Source organism: Hevea brasiliensis, chromosome 14 (assembly GCF_030052815.1).
Source record: "Hevea brasiliensis isolate MT/VB/25A 57/8 chromosome 14, ASM3005281v1, whole genome shotgun sequence".
Lineage (NCBI taxonomy): Eukaryota > Viridiplantae > Streptophyta > Magnoliopsida > Malpighiales > Euphorbiaceae > Hevea > Hevea brasiliensis.
Genome location: NC_079506.1, coordinates 11,247,020 through 11,269,235, shown reverse-complemented (window position 1 = coordinate 11,269,235; position 22,216 = coordinate 11,247,020). Strand labels below are relative to the sequence as shown.

The window sequence follows — 22,216 nt, the reverse complement described above, 5'->3', positions numbered from 1 at the left end:
AACGTGTGCCTGGTGGATATTGGATAGCCCGCAACCAGCATTTTTGCTTTTGGAATGGGATTTTTTTTTTAATTCTATTATTAAAAGGAAAACAATCAAATTCAACTTTTATAAGAATAAATATTTAAGGCTCTATGTGGAAGGGGTGATTGAAGGGTAATTAATGTGAGGATAAGAAGAGAGAAGGATAAAAATAATTATAATAAAAAAAAATCTCATGATTGAAAATGAATGAATTAATGAGAAGGTAAAGAGAGGTAATATATATATTTTTTATGTTTGAAAGGAGATGAAAAAAGATAAATAATTATTAAAAGTATAAAAATATTTTTTCTTATTAGATAAAAATTAATTCTTTATCTTTTTTAATATGCAAACTAAAAACAAAAAAATTATAGCATTAATGATCAAACCTTTAGTTTGTAATTAGATAATTTATTAAATAGTAAATTCAGCATGATAAATCTTAAATTTATAAATAGTAATAGTTCACCGTGAATAAATTATAAAATTAATAAATTAAAATAATAATGAAAGAATCAAACAAGGGTCGAATAAAGAATGAATTGATTAGAGGAAAAAATTGATAATTGAAGTATTATAATTACAGTAAATTATTGAAAAAATAAATTATTTAAAAACTAAAATTAAATAGAAAGGTAAAAATAATATTTTTTCTGCAATAATTTAAAATCAGCCACATGAGAGAAGAGACATTTGTTTATATTGATAGACTAGATTTATTTTTAATTGGTATAATTAAATTTTAATAAAAAATTAAGAACACAATAAATAAATAAAAAATAAAGTAATTTTTAACTTTCACCTCCTTGTTTATAACCCAATGTGAAGTATAAGAAAAAATTAAGATTTGAGGAGTGAGGGATGATAAATTTTATCTTAATTTACTCTTACTTTTTATTAATTTACTTTTTTTTTAAACAAAAATATAATAATTACTCATTTCTCTTACTCTTATTTACCCATCCATGTTGATTTCTCAACAGTGGTTGAGTTTGGAAAATAATCCAAGACTTTTGGTATAAAAGGATTGGTGCTTTGACTTTGACCAACACTTTTGCTATTTATTTTGTCTCTCTGTTTGTAGGTGTTAACTTGGGCTTTTATTGATCGACGATGGCCGCTGGAACGGAACTCGAGAAACGTATACTCTCTTATTGGGCTTCTTTTATCCCCTCTCCCCCCACCCCCCCCCCCCCCAAAAAAAACTTTTTAAATATAAAGCTATTATGGGTTCTGTTTTTAATTTCATTTGTGTAACTTTTTTTTAAACTGAAAACGAAAAAAAAAATATGGGTTGTTCATTTTATATTGAAGATGAGTAATAATTATCGTGGATGATCAAGATTTTGATTTTATGGAAAGTAAATTGTTTGGCTTGTTTGATTTATGCCCTTTCGCCCCTTTCATTCCTTCCTCTTGCTATATTGTTGGCAACTCGATGATTTGTTGGCTAATTGAACAAGGATTGTATTCTTAACGATAGAGTGCAGCTGAACCTGTTCCCACAGGATTGAAATCAGAGTCCATTAGGAAATTGGCTGGCCGTGATGTGGTATGTCATATTAATCTATGTTGCTTTTGTTTTCTTCCTTGTGGATAATTGCTTGGGTAAATTTCAACAACGGTCCCTAAACTCCTTCAACTTTAAAATATAATATAAAACCCTCTAAACTTTTAAATTTTGCACAATAAAATCCTTCTGACTTTCAATTACTGATTTTCCAATTAGAAACTGACGTGAATAGCTCCCACATGATGCTTAGTCAACATTTCTCTCTCTTCTCTTATGCAAAGTGTAAAATTATTCTCTCTACACATGAAAAATTATTTTTTCTAACTCAACTCAACTCAACTAAGCTTTTATCCAAAAAATTTGGAGTCGGCTATATGGATTCGCTTTCTCCACCCTAAACGATTATGGGTTAAATCCTCAGAAATGTGTAATACTTCTAAGTCATGTTATACTACTCTCTCCTCTAAGTCAATTTAGGTCTACCCATTTTTTTCTTTCTATTCTCTAACCTAATGTGCTCTACTTGTCTAACTGGAGCCTCTATATGTCTACGCTTCACGTGATCAAACCACATCAATCTCTATTCTCTCAACTTATCCTTAATTGACACCACTCCTACCTTTTCTCTAATACTCTCATTACAAACTTTATCTAGTCTAGTATGACCACTCATCCACCTTAACATTCTCATCTCTGCAATTCTTATCTTAGACGCATACGACTCCTTCAGTGCCCAACACTCACTACCATATAACATAGCCGGTCGTATGACTGTACGTAAAATTTTCCTTTTAACTTATTAGGAATCTTGCGATCACATAAACTCCCGTGGCACGTCTCCACTTCAACCATCTGGCTTTAATCCTATGACTAACATCCTCCTCACATCCTCCATCTACTTGAAGGACTGAGCCGAGATATTTAAAGTGATTACTTTGGGACAGTACCACTCCATTTAAACTAACTCCTTCCTTATAACTAGTTTGGCCTTCACTGAACCTGCAATGCATGTATTTTGTCTTCGTTCTACTTAAAGCCCTTTGACTCTAGAGTACTTCTCTAAAACTCTAACTTTCTATTGACTCCTTCTCGCGTCTCATCTATCAGAATAATATTATCCGTAAACATCATGCACTAAGGAATACTCTCTTGTATATGTTTTGTCAATTCATCTAAAACTAATGTAAAAAGGTAAAGGCTTAGAGCTGATCTTTGGTGTAATCCAATTGAGATCAAAAAATCTCTTATGTCCCCACCCACTGTGCGCACAATAGTAATTGCTCCTTCATACATATCTTTCAACACTTGTATGTACCTAATAGATATCCTCTTTTGTTCTAACACATTTCATAAGACATCTTTTGGAACACTATTATAAGCCTTCTCCACATCAATAAAAACCATGTGTAGATCTTTCTTCACATCTCTATATTTCTCCATCAAGCTTCTAATGAGAAAGATCGCTTCCATGGTTGAACGACCGGGCATGAAGCCAAATTGATTGAGAGAGATAGAAGTATCATGACGTAGTCGATGCTCCACAACTCTCTCCCACAACTTCATAGTATGGCTCATGAATTTAATTCCCCTATAGTTTGAGTAATTCTGTATGTCTCTCTTATTTTTAAAAATAGGTACTAAAATACTCATCCTCCATTCATCAGGCATTTTCTTTGAGTTTAAAATCCTATTAAATAATTTAGTTAACCATGCCACTCCCATATCTCCCAAACACTTCCACACTTCAATTGGTATTCCATCGGGTCCATAGGCTTTACCCACTTTCATTCTCTTAAGTGCTTTCTTTACTTCTAAAGATCTAATCCTTCTTAGTATAATTCACATTCTTTTCTATTGTTCTATAGTATATATTCACGCTATTACCATTTTGACTATCATTAAAGAGATCATTAAAATAATTTCTCCATCTTTTTTTAATGTTCTCATCTTTCACCAACACTTTTTCTTCTTTATCCTTAATGCACCTAACTTGATTGAGATCTTGACATTTCCTTTCTCTCCTCCTTGCTAATCTATAAATATCTTTCTCCCATTCTTTAGTTCCAAGTTTTCATATAATTTTTCAAAGGCATGTGCTCTTGCTTGACTAATTGCATTTTTTGCCTCTTTCTTTGCTATCTTGTACTGTTCATATGCCTTATTATTATCACATTTAGGTAATTTCTTATACCATTCCCTTTCTCTCTTCACTGCCTTTTGTACTTCCTCATTCCACCACCATCTCTCTTTTGAGGGTGGTCCATGTCCTTTAGACTCTCCAAGTACTTTTCTAGCTACTTCTCTAATCTTTGATGTCATCTGTATCCACATATCATTGGCCTCTATATCCAGCTTCCATGCTTCGGACTCGATAAGCTCATTTTTGAACTTCACTTGCTTTACTCCTTTGAACTCTCACCACTTTGTTCGAGCTACACTATTTCTTCTGACCTTACTTGAATTGTTTCTAAACTTGACATCCAAGACCACTAATCGATGTTGACTTGTTAAAGCCTCTTCCGGAATGACCTTGCAATCCTTGCATAGAGCTCTATTTGTTTTCCTGGTTAAGAGGAAGTCAATTTAGCTTCTATGTTATCCACTTTTGAAAGTCACTAAATGTGACTCTCTTTTTATAAAGTAGGTATTTTCTAATATTAGGCCGTATGCCATAGCAAAATCCAGGATACTTTTTTCCTCCTCATTTCGATTGCCGAAACCTAAACTTCCATGAACATTCTTATAACCTTGCCTATCACTTCCTACATGTCCATTCAAATCTCCACCAATGAAAATATTCTCTTTATTCGGTATGCTTTGCATTAAATCATCAATATCTTCCCAAAACCTTTGTTTACTCTCACTATCTAGTCCTATTTGTGAGACATAAGCACTAACTACATTTATTGTTTCTCTTTCTAGTACTAGCTTTACTAGTATAATTCTATCTCCTACTCTTTTCACAGCTATTACAGCGTCTTTTAATGTCCTGTCTACATTACGCTCACTCCATTCTTGTTTCTCTCCTTTCCGGTAAACCACAATTTGTACCATGAATTACCCACTTCCTTGCTTTTTTCTCCTACCCATTTAGTCTCCTGAATGCAAGCAATATTCACCATTCTCCTTTTCAAGGTATCCACAAGCTTTATTAATTTTACTGTAAGTGATCTAACATTCCAAGTACCAACCTTGATCCTCCTCCTATCCTGTTCCTTCCTAATTAGTCTCCTTCTATGATATATTCTATTGTTTTCTATATCTATCTTGTGTTCTGTTCCACTATCTGTTCTACTATCTGTCCTATGGACTAACTTCTTTTGCTCACTTAACACCACATCAGGGCACCAGCATGGTGCGTCGCTTTCAGTGAACGGCCTACACCCTTGCATATTTCTCCCTACACCCGGGCAAGAAAAATTATTTTTTTCTACAAAAAGAAAAAAAATTCAATTTACACATGGCTTGAGAGAGAAAAGAGAAATACTGACTAAGCTCCATGCTAGAACTGTCCAGATCAACATTTAACTGAAAAACTGATAATTGAAGGTTAGAGGAATTTTACTATTGAAAATTTGAAAGTAGATGGGGTTTTATGTTACATTTTTAAGTTAAGGGACTGTAATGTTACAACTAGATAAGTTCAGGGATGGTTGTCAAAATTTAGCTATAATTGCTTGGACAAATAGCGTTATGAAGGTGAAAAGGCTTAGTTTTAATTTATTGTGGATTCCTATCTTTCTTGTAGTTGTGCCAACTTTCACTTTGCGATTTGGTGTATGGTATGCATTGTATTACTTAGAATTATAAAACACTACAAGCTCAAGGAAATATGTTTTTGGTCATTATAACATAAGTTCAAGAACATGATCTATTTGTGTGAGTACCATGAGATCCATTCTGCTTGTTGAAAAAGATTGCTAGTGTTTTATTTAAATTTTTTGGATCTTAGATTTTTGTGGCTCTGCATATGTATCTCTAGGCATCCACATTGCACAAATTTATTCTGTGCATGGTAGATGGTTATTTTAACAACAAACTTAATGCTTAGTAGAACAAGATTAGATGGTTACTTTAACAACAAACTTACTTAATGCTTAGTAGAACAAGATTATCTTTTTATTATCTTATTTTCCTTTGTATGCCTTTGTTTTCAGGCTTCTGGAAAAGATGGATTACCATGTGGCTCAACATCATTCAGTTGCTCTTCACGGAATGCCACTTCTAATACCAAAGGTGAAGGAGATGGTAATTCTAGTATCAAAGAGGAGGCTGACCAAGAGTCTGTTGGAGACCTCAGCATTTACAATCCACCAATTAGTAGTTACAATTATTACTACCCAGGTGGGATATTGAGACAGTTATGTATTCTTCTTATATATAATTTTTGGAGTTGTGATAAAGTTAATTAAATGAAATGCCATAATCTTAGTTAAAAGTACTCATATAATAGGTTTTCAGTAAAGTTGAGACTTGAGATGTCTGGTAATATACTCCTCAATGTATTGCATAGGATGATGTTAATCGGCCCTGTGTTTAAGTACTCATATTTCTTAGTCGACTTCCATATAGTCAGAATCATTTTTAGGCTAATGGTGCAATCATGTGAAAAATGAAAAGATAATACTTTAGCACGTCTTCAATCATGATAATTTTGAAAATATTAAGTTACTTTATTTTGCTTCAATTAAAGATATATATATTTTTTAGTTTGATTTGCAGCTCTGAATTTTATAATTTGAGAATTAGATTAATTTATGGTATATTATTTCTCAAACTTACTCTTTGTTGCAGGGTATAATGGATCCTTCACACAATTGGATGATCATGGTTATTTTCAAGCAGATGAATCTCATATGGTATGTTCTTCTGACATATACTTTCATTTCTATTTGCAAAAATTATGCAAAACTATGTCTCGTTCGTCTTGGCTGATAAGGATAGTTTTGTATAATTGTTTCTTGTTGATAATTGATACTGGTGTATCGGTTGATCGCATCAAGGAATGCAATCAGACAATGGATCACTAGTCTATTATTCTGGGCAAAGTGTTGGTCAACAAGCATATTTTTTTTCACCTGGATACTGTTAGGGTTTTGGATCCCTAACAAGAGAAATTAGGAGAATAGAAGAAAGAAGAAGTAACTGAGAGAGAAGAAGTAAGAAAGAGGATCAGAAGAAAGAAGAATTAGGGAGAAAATTAGAGAGAAAAAGAAGAATATTATTTCTGAGATTTCAGTTATGCAATTACAAAGTAACTCCCTAGTTTTATACACTTTAGCAGTTGTAACTGCTTATCTAATCAGTTCCAGCTATTTACTAATCAATTCTAGCTGTTTACTAATCAATTCCAACTGTTTATTGACTTCTATAACTGCCATCAGCTACTCTCCTTCAGTTACAACAGCCTTTCCCTCCTTTTTATTCCTAAACTTCTTCCTATAATATGTAACAATACCTCTCCCATTACCACATTCTTGTCCCCAAGAATGTAAAAATTCAGGGAATTGAGCTAAGAGAGAAGCTTGATCTTCCCAAGTAACATCTTCAGCAGGTAGATTAGCCCATTTAATGAGGCCTTGAAGCACATGCTGCTTGTCTCTTGTAATAACTCGTCTGTAAAACCTTCTCAGGAGTAACAATAACCCTTTCCTCTATCATTGTTGGTAATTCCGTCAAAGGGGTTACTTTATCTCCTAGCTTCCTCTTTAAAAGAGAAATATGGAAGACAGGGTGTATAGAGGAACTAGGTGGCAACTGCAATCTGTAGGCCACTGAGCCAACCCTTTCCAACACTAGATATGGACCATAATACTTGGCAGCAAGCTTCAATGAAGTCCTAAGGGCAATAGAAGATTGCCTGTAAGGCTGAAGTTTCAAATAGACCCAATCTCCCACAACAAACTCCCTTTCACTTCTCTTTTTATCGGCTTGATGCTTCATTCTCTGTTGTGCAAATGACAAATTTTCCTTAAGAACAGAATTCATATGTTGCCGCTGTTCCAAATATTCAGCTACAGCCAAGAGGCAACTCGATGGAATTCTTGGCGAAATGGAGAAGAATACCCATAAAGAGCTTCAAAAGGGGACATCTTAATTGCACTATGATGAGAAGAGTTGTACCACCATTCTGCTAACGAAAGCCATTTACTCCAAGAAGAAGGTTGCAAGTGACACATGCATCTCAAATAGGCCTCCAAGCACTGATTTAATCTTTCAGACTGTCCATCAGTTTAAAGGTGATATGTTGTGCTAAAAGCAAGTGTAACCCCCAAACATTTAAAGAGATCCTTCCAAAAGAGACTAGTGAAAATCTTGTCTCTATCTGAAATAATAGATTAAGGAATGCCATGAAGTTTAAACACAGAATCCATAAAAATTTTGGCTACTGAAGAAGCTGTAAATGGATGTGTTAAGGAAAGGAAATGGGCATATTTTGTCAATCTGCAAATAACTACTAGAATAGTATCTTTCCCATTTGATTTTGGCAAATGCTCTATGAAATCCATAGAAATTTGTTGCCAAGGTTGAGTAGGAATCTCCAATGGTTGCAATAAACCAGGGGAAGCACAATGCTCAGATTTGCACCTAGCACAAGTATCACAAGTTTTGATATACTGCATAACATCAGCCAACATACCAGGCAAAAAAAAAAAAAAAAAGTCTTTTCAACCTCATGTGAGTAGCATGCACCCCTGAATGTCCCCCAACTGCAGTGCTATGATAAAGTGCCAATAAATTCTGCCTCAAAACTGTAGCAGGCCCCACATACATTCTATCCTTATAATAGATCATATCATTTTTCAACCTATAACCAGGATATGCATTAGGATCCAATGAAAGAGTTCTTTGCAACTCTAATGCTTTCTCATCACCCTCATAACTATGAACCAAATTAGACATCCAAGTTGGTGTAACAGAAGAATTGGACAGTTGCAATACATTGACTTGCTGAACTGTCCTATCAGGCCTTCTAGATAAGGCATCAGCCACTTTATTTTCAACTCTTTTTCTATAGAGAATTTTATAATCAAGGCCCAATAATTTTGAAATTCCCCTCAGCTGTAATCCAGTATGTAACCTTTGCTCTAAAAGATGCTTGATACTCTCATGGTCAGTCTTTATGAAGAATTGACCTTGCTCCAAGTAATGTATCCATTTAGAGACAGCAAAGGTAATGGCCAAAAGCTCATTTTCATACACAGATAGGTGCGTGATCTAGGTCCAAAAGCTTTAGAAATAAAAGCAATAGGATGATTCTCCTGTTGCAATACTGCACCCATTCCCCAGTTGCTAGCATCAGTCTCAATAACAAAATTTTTTGTGAAATCCGGCAAAGCAAGAACAGGAGCTTCAGTTATAGCCTGCCTGAGCCTGTTAAAGGCTTCTTGAGCTGCTGGACCCCATTGGAAAACATCCTTCTTTAATAAATCTGTCAAGTATTTACTGATGATACCATAGTTCCTTATAAACTTTCGATAGTAGCCAGTGAGCCCCAAAAAACTCCTCAATTCCTTAACAGAAATAGGGGTTGGCCAAGTAATCATGGCCTGCACTTTCTTTGGATCTATTGCTACCCCTTCCCCTAAAATTATATGACCCAAATACTCCACTTCAATCTTCCCAAAAGAACATTTCGACATTTTTGCATATAATTGCTGCTTTTGAAGAACCTTAAACACCACTTTTAGGTGTTGCAAATGTGTCTCCATATTAGGGCTGTAGACTAAAATATCATAAAAAAAAAAACAAAACAAACTTTCTCAAATAAGGCTGAAATATGTGGTTCATCAATACCTGGAAGGTTGCTGGGGCATTGGTAAGCCCAAAAGGCATCACAGTAAACTCATAATGGCCTTGGTGAGTCCTGAATGCAGTTTTGGGTATGTCTGGAATATGCATTCTTATTTGATGATACCCTGCTCTAAGGTCTATCTTGGAAAAAACACAAGCTCCATGCAATTCATCCCGTAGATCATCAATAATAGGAATAGGGAACTTATCCTTGATTGTTTGATCATTCAATTTCCTATAATCAACACAAAATCTCCATGTCCCATCTTTTTTATTCACTAAAAGAACTGGAGAAGAATATGGGCTAGTACTAGGCTGAATGACTTGAGATTGCAGCTTATCAGAAACTAACTTTTCAATTTCAGCTTTCTGAAAATGGGGATACCTGTATGGCCTATCATTAATGGCCTGAGAAGTTGAATTCAATGGAATGGCATGATTGTGGCTTCTAAATGGTGGAAGGCTTTGAGGTTCTTCAAAGATACTATGATACTTTTGCAATAGCTGCTCTAAACCCTCACCCACATGCACTGCTATTGCATTAACAACAGAATCATTTTGCTCACTTCCTGAAACTGAAACACAGAAAATAGGTGTTGCTAAATCAGCCCCTCCTTTCTGCAGTAATTTAGAAATAGTATCACAGGATTTCAGAATAGATCCTGAAGAGTAATCATTCAACCCTTGTAAAACAGTTGGTTTCCCATCACCACTCAATATAACCCTTGAAGCTTTAAAATCAAACAAAGTTGGATTAAAACTTTTAAGCCAATCAACCCCTAAAATCATATCAAAAGTTCCCAACTGCAGAATCCTCAAGTCAAAATTGAAATGATCAGACTGCATCTGCCAAAAAAAGTGTTGACATTTGTGTTCGCAAGTAATTTTCCTCCCATCAGCAACAGAAATATGGGCAACTGGTATTTCCACCTTTGGTAGCTTCAATTCCTCAGCAACTTTCCTATCCAAGAAGCTATTAGTACTCCCTGTGTCAATAAGAATCACCAGCTGTCTACTTCTATACTTCCCCAAGACTTTAATAGTTTCATTCCCTTGCTTTCCTTCCACAGCATATATTGATAGCATAGGTTCTCCCATATTTTCCAACTCCTGTGATTCCTCTAACATATTCAAACCTTCTTCCTCATTTTCCCCTTCTAATTCCTCAATCTGCACAGCCATTGCAGTCTTAGGTTTACATAAGTGCCCAGGTACAAACTTCTCCCCACACTTGTAACAAGGTCTTGGCTTGGTTTTAATAGTTGAATTAGGTTGATTGGAAGGTTTGTTGACTGAAGAATTGGCTGTTACAACAGGGGTAATACTGCTAGTAATTGTTTTGTTCAAAGGAAAATTTGGCTTAGGAAGAGAATTAACAAGAAGTGGTCTTGGAAGGTAAGAGTATAACTGACTAGGTCTAGAATTTTGGTTGGGTTGGCTAGCATTTGTAGAATTGAAGTTATTACCAAAATTGCTATTGTTAGGATTGTTGTAAGAAATAGGTCTAAAACTTGCAGTGGTATAAGAATTCTTAACAGGATCTTTGTACCTTCTGGTATTATCCAAAAGCTTCTCTTGCAGTCTAGCAACCTCAATAGCTTGAGAAAGAGTGGTTGGTTTCATCATTCTTACCATAAGTCTTACCTCATCCTTCAAACCCCCAATAAATCCTGAAATAAAATATGATTCACCCAAATTTGGCATAACCCTCTCCATTCTAATTCTTAGATCCTCAAAAGTATCTTGATATTCATCCACAGTCCCCTCTTGCCTTAACTTCATAAATTCCTCAACAATATCTTGTAACCCTTGATCCCCAAACCTCTCACAAATACTCTGCTCAAATTCCTCCCAAGAATGACTCTTTTCCCTATTCCAGTTATGAAATCATGCATCTACCTTATCAGTTAAAAACAGACTACCAATCCCAATCTTTTTATCCTTTGGCACTCCATACACATCAAAATATTTAACACATTTCCTAATCCAAACCCTAGGATCATGTCCATCAAAAGTCATCAATTCAATCTTAGGCAGATAAGGGTTTGATCCCTCACAACTGAAAGAATTATTAGAGTTTCCAGAACTACCTTGAGAAGGAATGGGTAACAACCCCCTATTTTCATGCACTCCAGATCTGTCCAACAGCCCCCTGTTTTCATGCACTCCAGATTTTTCCTCATCACTGCGACAAATTTCCTTTCCTTTTTCTTTGTTTTTATCCTCCATCATAATGCTCATGAAAGCCCGAAATTCCTCCCCGAAAGAATTAAGTTTCAAAGAAGTTTTCTTTGCCTCCTTCTTCATTCCTCGAGTCTCCTCTTGGAGATCTCTCATTTTCTCCTCTAGCTCAACAATCTTGACCATCTCAGAACTCACCACTACAGATCTAGTCATATTTCCAACTCACAAGAACCAACAATTGAATCAATCTCACTACGTACCAGCTCTGATACCAAATGTTAGGATTTTGGATTCCTAACAAGAGAAATTAGGAGAATAGAAGAAAGAAGAAGAAACTGAGAGAGAAGAAGTAAGAAAGAGGATCGAAAGAAAGAAGAATTAGGGAGAAAATTAGAGAGAAAAAGAAGAATATTATTTCTAAGATTTCAGTTATGCAATTACAAAGTAACTCCCCAGTTTTATACACTTTAGCAGTTGTAACTGCTTATCTAATAAGTTCCAGCTGTTTACTAATCAATTCCAGCTGTTTATTGACTTCTATAACTGCCATCAGCTACTCTCCTTCAGTTACAACAGCCTTTCCCTCCTTTTTATTCCTAAACTTCTTCCTATAATATGTAACAGATACCTTCTACATCCTGTTTCCTATGGATCAGAAGCCATGCCTTTTTATTCATGGGGTTCAGCATATGTTAGTGATGTCTCAAATGGCAATACTGGTTCTCGAAATGGAAAATATGGATCAGGCTCTACTCTTGCTAAGTCCAGTGGTTTTAACTCTATGAAGTCTAATGGCAATACTGCTGGAAAATCCTCTAAGTCTACAAATACACAAGCAATCAGACCTTGAAACAAGGTATGAAATATTCTTACTTTTTATGTGTATAGCTTTGAACTTTTCCAAAAAGAATTGATTTTGAAGTTTGTTGTGCTAGTTGGTCATCACTAGTCTTCAGTTTTGAGTGTTTTTGCTGATTTAACTTTTTTGGTTACAGGTGTCTACATTGGGTTCTGATTTCTCTGCAGGTCTCTTGAAAGGATACCATCCTGTAGGAAATTTGCCTCCTTTTTCTGTCCAAAAACATGGTCCATTCCCGCATAATTGTCCTATGAACTATAGACAGAATGGAAAGATATGAAATGGAAATGATAGAAATAAATCTACAGACAGACTCTATAAAAACAGTGATTTTGAAACCTCAAATGAATTAACTTGTGGTCCTAGAGCCTCTAACAAATTTTCTTCTCTGGAGACTGCTGTCAAGGAAGACTTGGGAATCACTGTACAAAGGGATCAGTATAACAAACTAGATTTTGAAACTAAAGTACGCAGGTGCTAAGTTCTATGTTATCAAATCTTACAATGAAGATGACATTCATAAGAGCATTAAATACGATGCATGGGCAAGCACCCCAAATGGCAATAAGAAGTTAGATGCAGCATTCCGTGAAGCAGAACAGAGATCAGGTGGAACTGGCACAAAATGTCCAATTTTGCTCTTTTTTTTTGGTGAGTTGAAAATCATGTCTTCCATCTTCTGTTGTGCCTAAATCCTCAGTTCTTATCATGTCTAACATAAAATACTTTGTTTCAAGTCCTCATTTTCTGTTGATCATAACTTTAGGTTAATGGAAGTGGACAATTTGTTGGGATAGCTGAGGTGGTTGGGCAGGTGGATTTTGATAAAGATATGGACTTTTGGCAACTTCGCAAGTGGAATGGTTTCTTCCCAGTTAAATGGCATGTCGAAAAAGACATTCCTAACAGTCATCTGCGGCATATCATCCTTGAAAATAATGGTAGGTGGCCTGTAACTTATAGCAGAGACACTCAAGAGGTATCTCCTTTTCTTTAGAACTCAATTGTATTCTGATGTTTCTGTTGTGAAAGCCAGTCTGCTCTACATTTACATCTTCGAATTTGTTATATTATATTTTAAGAAATATGGCTAGAACTAAATCCATATTGATTGTCGAAAATTGTGTTCACTTCATGGTAATACTGCTTTACAATGAATATTTGTTATACTTGACCTTGTCACGTTGGGAATGGAGCAGACATAATTTTAAGTTCATGTTAACCTCAAAAAATAAAAAAAATAAAAAAAAAACCACTCTCTAATTTGGAAGTTCGTGGTTTTGAGAAAAGACCTGTTCTCTTACAAAACAGCTTCTATTTGTGGAAGTCTTCTGCAATATGCTGTGCATATGGTTCCCCTGCATTAAAAACTCAACTTAGTGGAGTATGTTGCCATTTTTCTGTTATTTTCAGTGGTTGTACCATACAATTTAGGATTGATATTTCAATGTATCTGGCAAAAGATGCTGCCAGAAGCACAGAATAGAAACTTGTGCACAGTAGCCCCCTGTTCTTGTTGAATATATTTAAGGTTGGATTGACACGATTTGTTATAATAATTTGCAGATTGGACTTGAGCAAGATTTGGAAATGCTGAATATATTTAAGAGTTATTCAGCTAAGACCTCATTGTCAGATGACTTCAATTTCTATGAAAATCAAGAGAAATCTCTACACACTAAAAAGAGCAATAAGCCTGCAACTTTGCGAATGGAAATACACGAAAATGGTGATTTTCTGTAAGTTCACTCTTGAAAACTAGCCATAGAGTTTTGTCAACAATTCAGGTTTTACCGTTGCATCTTCTGAGAAGATGCATTTTTCCCCTAAAATTTGCTATTGTTAAAATCATGATCTTATTGTTATCAGTTTGGACTAGTAGCTGAATTCTATGAATTTTGCTGTGCAATGTTAGGGATCTATGTTAACTGCTAAGAACAAAAAGGGTTGCACACTAAGGTTCCACCTGTAACCAACACTTATCAAGTATGCAACTATGCGATAATTCTATCAAATTCAAAAAGATCTATTTCAAAATTTCAGTAAATTTAAGGAATATTGATTATGTAACCAAGATCTTGTCAAATCGGATATTGCTATCAACCACATATTATCAAACCAACTTGAGATCTACTTAATCAATGAAGTTTGAATATGACGACCATTTCATTAGTAAGAAAATATAGACGCACCTCTTGCTTTAACTCCTGAGCAAGTTTGTTATCAGCGCCTCCAATCTGACCTTTAGCAAGGCAATCAAGTTTATGATGCCTTCTGCAAATTAGAAATAGCTATGTTATTTAAAGCAAAGAAAGATTATGATATAACACCTTGTACAATCTAAGACATTGTCTATTCTAACATGTGAGAACAAAGCAAAAGCAGGTTGCAGTGACACATGAGCCACATGGAGTCTGTTTGATGTTTACATTAGACTTTATCCAAGTTTCTTAACACCAGTTAACAACTGGACTACACTGAATAAATTTCACAACTATAAGATTTAATCATCCAAAATATCTCACAGGACCAGTAGAAAAAATTGTCCTCTGCTAATTGTATGACCATTCATCATTTCATGCTGAATTTATCTGCTGCCAATGTAGATTTACCAGATAACCTCAATGAGACATCTAAAAGTTGGATATTCAGAAACCAGGAATTACCATTTAATTTAAAGAATTCCCAAAACACGTCTAGAACAGTGGAGGAAAATTGTATATACTACGCATTAACAGAAAAAGAATTAACCCATAGAGAGACATACTCATGACATTTTTTGTCTTCTGTTTCGATTGACCGCTTTTACCATGTCCTTGACTTGATGCTCCAATGTCCTCCCCTTGAGGGCCTTCAGCACCTGGCACAATGAAAAATGAATAATGCTTAGGCTACCATAGTAAAATGAAGCCAAACAGCCTTAAACCAATGGAGCCCAGCATGTTCCAATAAACAACAAGTAAAAAGGTTTTCCTAAACTATGTAGCACAGACAAACCATGAACATATTAATCAGCTGTTTCAGCTGTCAGCAAACCCCACTATGAAGAAATTCCTGTACTTACCAATTGATAAAGGATCAGAATGAATCAGGGTGTACTTATGATGTTTTGGGATGAAAGAACGGTTACATTGTGGTAGCAATCATGAAGTCTACCTCTGGTACCACATATGATTTGGCACTAAAAATCTTATGGCAATGGCTCATCTGATTTGTAGCCATATATATTTCAGGAAATGGATGCCCTGCTACATTAGTTATTTCTTGGCATAGTTTGGCCCCAGTAACTCCTGCTTAAGACCCATGTAAGTAAGCTAATGATAATTTTAAATGAAAAATGATGAAGGAAAATTTGACCTGAATTAGTAAGATTAAAAGTACTGATATATTTTCATTAAAAAAAAAGGAAAGTACTGATATATTGCCAAAAGCACTGAAATTCATTTTTTTTATATTGTTATCAAGTCCTAAAATAATAGCTATTCCTCCATTTTTGAAGCTATAATTTATACAACTCAACTCAACTCAACTAAGCCTTTATCCCAAAAATTTGGGGTCGGCTATATGGATTCGTTTTTTCCACTCTGAACGATTTTGGGTTAAATCCTCAGAAATGTGTAATGCTTCTAAGTCATGTTGTACTACTCTCCTCCAAGTCAATTTAGGTCTACCCCTTTTTTTCTTTCTATCCTCTAACCTAATGTGCTCTACTTGTCTAACTGGAGCCTCCGTATGTCTACGCTTCACATGACCAAACCACCTCAATCTCTCTTCTCTCAACTTATCTTCAATTGGCACAACTCCTACCTTTTCTCTAATACTTTCATTACGGACTTTATCTAGTCTAGTATGGCCACTCATCCACCTTAACATTCTCATCTCTGCAACTCTTATCTTAGATGCATACGACTCTTTCAGTGCCCAACACTTACTGCCACATAACATAGCCGGTCGTATGGCTGTACAGTAAAATTTTCCTTTTAATTTATTGGGAATCTTACGATCACATAAAACTCCCGTGGCACGTCTCCACTTCAACCATCCGGCTTTAATCATATGACTAACATCCTCCTCACATCCCCCATCTACTTGAAGGACTGAGCCTAGATATTTAAAGTGATTACTTTGGGACAGTACCACTCCATTCAAACTAACTCCTTCCCTATCACCAGTTTGGCCTTCACTGAACTTGCAATGCATGTATTCTGTCTTTGTTCTACTTAACTTAAAACCCTTTGACTCTAGAGTACTTCTCCAAAGTTCTAGCTTCCTATTGACTCCTTCTTGTGTCTCATCTATCAGAACAATATCATCCGCAAACATCATGCACCAAGGAATACTCTCTTGTATATGTTTCGTCAGTTCATCTAAAACTAATGTGAAAAGGTAAGGGCTTATGGCTGATCCTTGGTGTAATCCAATTGAGATCGGAAAATCTCTTGTGTCCCCTCCCACTGTGCGCACAATAGTAGTTGCTCTTTCATACATATCTTTCAATACTTGTATGTACCTAATAGATACCCTCTTTTGTTTTAACACATTCCATAAGACCTCTCTTGGAACACTATCATAAGCCTTCTCCAAATCAATAAAAACCATGTGTAGATCTTTCTTCCCATCTCTATATTTCTCCATCAAGCTTCTAATGAGAAAGATCGCTTCCATAGTTGAACGACCGGGCATGAAACCAAATTGATTGAGAGAGATAGAAGTATCATGACGTAGTCGATGCTCCACAACTCTCTCCCACAACTTCATAGTATGGCTCATGAGTTTAATTCCCCTATAGTTTGAGCAACTCTGTATGTCTCCCTTATTTTTAAAAATAGGTACTAAAATACTCTTCCTCCATTCATCAGGCATTTTCTTTGAGTTTAGAATCTTATTAAATAATTTAGTTAACCATGCCACTCCCATATCTCCCAAATACTTCCACACTTCAATCGGTATTTCATCGGGTCTACAGGCTTTACCCACTTTCATTCTCTTAAGTGCTTCCTTTACTTCTAAAGATCTAATCCTTCTAATATAATTTACATTCTTTTCTATTGTTCTATAATCTATATTCACGCTATTTCCATTTTGACTATTATTAAAGAGATCATTAAAATAATTTCTCCATCTTTCTTTAATGTCCTCATCTTTCACTAACACTTTTCCTTCTTTATCCTTAATGCACCTAACTTGATTGAGATCTTGACATTTCCTTTCTCTACTCCTTGCTAATCTATAAATATCTTTCTCCCCTTCTTTAGTTCCAAGTTTCTCATATAACTTTTCAAAGGCCAGTGCTCTTGCTTGACTAACTGCCTTTTTTGCCTCTTTCTTTGCTATATTGTACTGTTCATATGCCTCATTATTATCACATTTAGGTAATTTCTTATACCATTCCCTTTTTCTCTTCACTACCTTTTGTACTTCCTCATTCCACCACCATCTCTCTTTTGAGGGTGGTCCATGTCCTTTAGACTCTCCAAGTACTTTTCTAGCTACTTCTCTAATCTTTGATGCCATCTGTATCCACATATCATTGGCCTCCATATCTAGCTTCCATACTTCGGACTCGATAAGCTCATTTTTGAACTCCACTTGCTTTACTCCTTTGAACTCTCACCACTTTATTCGAGCTACACTATTTCTTCTGACCTTACTTGAATTGTTCCTAAACTTGACATCCAAGACCACCAACCTATGTTGACTTGTTAAAGCCTCTCCTGGAATGACCTTGCAATCCTTGCATAGAGCTCTATTTGTCTTCCTGGTTAAGAGGAAGTCGATTTGACTTCTATGTTGCCCACTTTTGAAAGTCACTAAATGTGACTCTCTTTTTATAAAGTAGGTATTTGCTAGTATTAGGTCGTATGCCATAGCAAAATCTAGGATACTTTTTCCCTCCTCATTTCGACTGCCAAAACCAAAACCTCCATGAACATTCTCATAACCTTGCCTATCACTTCCTACATGTCCATTCAAATCTCCACCAATGAAAACATTCTCTTCATTCGGTATGCTTTGCATTAAATCATCCATATCTTCCCAAAACCTTTGTTTACTCTCACTGTCTAGTCCTATTTGTGGGGCATAAGCACTAACTATATTTATTGTTTCTCCTTCCTATACTAGCTTTACTAGTATAATTCTATCTCCTACTCTTTTCACAGCTACTACTGCGTCTTTCAATGTTCTGTCTATGATTATACCCACTCCGTTCTTGTTTCTCTCCTTTCCGGTAAACCACAGTTTGTACCCTGAATTACCCACTTCCTTACTTTTCTCTCCTACCCATTTAGTCTCCTGAATGCAAGCAATATTCACCCTTCTCCTTTCCAAGGTATCCACAAGCTCCATTAATTTTCCTGTAAGTGATCCAATATTCCAAGTACCAACCCTGATCCTCCTCCTATCCTGCTCCTTCCTAATTGGTCTCCTTCTATGATATCTTCTATTGTTTTCTATGTCTATCTTGTGTTCTGTTCCACTATTTATTCTACTATCTGTCCTATGGACTAACTTCTTTACCCACACCCGTCCATAATGTGGGAACCCTTGCTCACTTAACACCACACCCGGGCGCCGGCATGGCGCGTCGCTTTCGGTGAACGCCCTACACCCTTGCATATTTATCACTACACCCGGGCTCCGATGTAGCGCGTCGTTAGTAGAGGACGCCCCAACGTTTATATCATTTGAATCCATATCATAGGGTGTGACGAAATTTTTTACGCTGGTTGTCACCTACCGCAACCCTCCTCCTTTATCCGGGCTTGGGACCGGCTAAGCACAAACTACTTAGGCGGAGTTGAAGCTATAATTTATAATAATAAAAAAAGACCTAGGATAAGTAAGACCTAGTACTCGTATGGTGACTATGTTTCCACATGTCAACCAATAAAAGGCTATATTAGTGTCAAAATGATAAAAATGATTGGTTCATTTTGCTTTTTCTTTTGCTTATTTTGAATACAATGGGAAAAAAAAAAGAAAGACAAGTTTACCAAATGAGCCTTACCAGACAAATAAAAATGATTTGATTGAGAAAGGATACAACCATAAAACACATACCACTGGAACCTCTTGATTGCTTAGTGAATAAACCAGCTGCAGTCCAATACTTCATAAAATTCTTCTTCACCCTTCTCATGAGGTCAATATATAGTCACCTTTACTATTATAGTTATAACAGTTGTCCCAAATGAATTGAATATCTTTATAAGCATCCTCTGAGTTCATATATTTATCATCTTTTTCAAGATTTCTGCATATTGTTCCAAAGTCCATTGGTGTATCAATGATGTCAAAATAATCCAGGTTTTAAATGATCCCGCAAAAAAAAAAAGTTACTTTATGGAAAGAAATAAACATATCAAGCATTCTGGCATAAAAATATAGAACTGTTATCAGAACAAACCTAGTACTTCCACATTTTCTATTCATCTTGCATAAAGAAATACTGAGTGCTCAGTGATGGACAATATTTTCTCTCTTGTCGTATATAGGTGGTGATTGATATGACATGATGAAGACAGATGAGATTCCTATGGTATACCTGAGGGTGGTCATTAAATAGAGATAGAGAGAAATGCAGAGAATAATAATGAGCCGGCAATCATAATTGAGAGACTACGGCTTCTAAGCATTTGTTGATCCACACTCATCAAAGACAAGTAGCAGTCAACACCAAATTAATTGCAAAAGCTTCATTGATCTTGGCAATTCTCTCTAAGGAGCTGCAACACTCAAGTTCACCAATCTAGGCAAAATGAGAGAGAACAAAGGGAAAAAAAGAGAAGCGGGAAAGAGAGGGGGGGGGGGGGGGGGGGGGGTTGTGGGTGTGGTGTTGGGGGTTTGGGTGGTGTGGTAATATAAGCATTGTGCTATAAGGACCATAGATATAATGTCATTAAGCACCCCAAACAGTAAGTATTTCCACTTACAGGTATTCCTAGAGCTTTATTTCCACTTACAGGTATTCCTAGAGCTTCGGGATTCACAGGAACATTGAAGGTTTCAGCTGCATCCATTTTCATTACCTTCTTAATCCCCTGAAAGGATAAAACTAAACAAAAATAAGTATAATTAATCACATTTCAACCACACTGCAATGACAAACTTGACAATCATGTAGTCAATAAAAGCAAGGGCATCCCGCTTGAAACTTCTAACATACCAACATGGCAGAATCTAACTCTTGCTTGTTATATTGAGATTCCTGATGAGGTGTCTTCGATTCCTTTTGTTGTAAGCTGTCATCCTGCACCATTACAGTGCTACCACTCTTCTCAACACTCAATCCACCAAGCACTTTTGAGAACTTAATCTTTATACTGCCTGGTTTCTTTGACACATTTCCAGGAACAACAGTTTTGATTTCGGATAGGGAGTTGCCAGTATCTTCAATTTTATCACTAACCACTCCTTCTTTCTCCAAACCCAGTTGTGGGCTATTCTTATTATTATCATCATCGTCATCATCATCATCTGCAGCAGAATTATCTTCTCCATCCAAACTGACTAAATTTACAGATGCCTCATTTGTGGTAGCCACAGGAACGCCCTTTTGCCTGCCCTTCTTGTTCCCTTTCTTTCGCTTCATATTATACGCTAACAGAAGGCCAAAACAAAACAATCACAAAAGAATCTCATAAATCTACAATTCAACACATTTTCAGAAGATCCCAATCGGTTACAATTAATTTCCAAGCCCATTGCTTCACACCAAAAGGAAAAATAGTACACTGAATATAAAATTGAAAATTTCTCATTCAATTATCGAAAATATGAAGCTTCAAAGAAAATTTACAAGCAAAACCCAAAAAAACGGATAACACGAGTACACATCAATCTTCCCTAACCAGCAAACCCTCGAATCAACCTGTATAAAAGAAAAAGCGCAAATTAGCAGCTGATAAATAGCACCACACCTTCTTCCAGTGGAAGGAGAAATTCGAGCTGATAATAGATTCGGTGCAGATATAGACAGAGACAGAGCTCCGTTATTGGGGTTCTGAGCTTCGAGTTCCAGCTCCAGTTCCAGTTCAATTTCAATTAAAAAAAAAAAAAAAAAGACTCAAACGGAAAAACCGGCGTCGTTTTGATGGTAACTTAATTATATTTTTATTTGGAAGAAAATATGTATATAAAATAAAAAAAAAAATAAGTTGAATTTCCTTTTTATTTCGTGAATTATAAAAAGCAATCAGATATTAATTAAATTTATGATGAATCTTAAATAATTTCTATTACTTTATTTTTTTATTATATTTAATTTTAATTGAAAATTCAAAATTGACACTTTATAATCTGAAAAGATCTTCAACAATATTAAATTAAAATTTATTGGTGAATAATTTTAATTTTCTAAAAGCCCATTTCTCTTATTATGTTTGAATGATCTATGCTGATGATGCCTTTCTTTTAGGAATGGCAGCTTAAGCTTGCTGTGTTAAAAGGAGTAATCTGACCAAGAGCTCTAGCAGATGATCTTCCACCAGCTGCCATTCTCTTTGGAAATAGATGCTCTAACTTGGATGATGAATCCTCTTTACCAATTCTGCAATTAAAAATCGGAGTTCAAGTAGAACCAAGATATGACGGTCTAGTTTGAACTTAAATCAATTTGATTTAAATTGATTAATTTGATCTTATTTCTTATCAAAATTAAATTTGTTTTCTTTTAAAAAAGAGAAAAAATTGAAAATTACAAAAGCATCATTTCAACATAAAGAACTACACCAATTACATTAGTTATTAAAGAACAATATCAAACCAGTAATCATAACCAAAGTAAAAGGCCCATAGATCTCTGCAGATTGCTTTTATCATTCTCACTGTCATTTTCATCC

At 35.5% G+C, this 22,216-nt stretch overlaps 1 protein-coding gene and 1 pseudogene across 1 annotated transcript; one reads left to right on the top strand and one right to left on the bottom strand.

Moving 5' to 3' along the window:
* Positions 1–7,603: 7,603 nt before the first annotated feature.
* On the bottom strand, positions 7,604–20,566 carry LOC131173398 (uncharacterized; annotated as a pseudogene).
* On the top strand, positions 12,177–14,117 carry LOC131172720 (YTH domain-containing protein ECT3-like). Its single transcript, XM_058134238.1, has 5 exons — positions 12,177–12,350; positions 12,511–12,601; positions 12,849–13,025; positions 13,172–13,353; positions 13,941–14,117. The coding sequence occupies exons 1-5, from the start codon at positions 12,177–12,179 to the stop codon at positions 14,115–14,117; spliced, it is 801 nt and encodes a 266-aa protein (XP_057990221.1).
* Positions 20,567–22,216: the final 1,650 nt, after the last annotated feature.

What these genes read in the sequence shown, in the direction of transcription:
- LOC131172720 (XM_058134238.1), top strand. Translation starts at nt 12,177, where the DNA reads ATGCCTTTTTATTCATGGGGTTCAGCATATGTTAGTGATGTCTCAAAT. An exon ending in CTAAGTCTACAAATACACAA is followed by an intron (nt 12,351 to 12,510) that starts GCAATCAGACCT and finishes TTTTGGTTACAG; the next exon opens with GTGTCTACATTGGGTTCTGA. An exon ending in AATTTTGCTCTTTTTTTTTG is followed by an intron (nt 13,026 to 13,171) that starts GTGAGTTGAAAA and finishes TTGTTGGGATAG; the next exon opens with CTGAGGTGGTTGGGCAGGTG.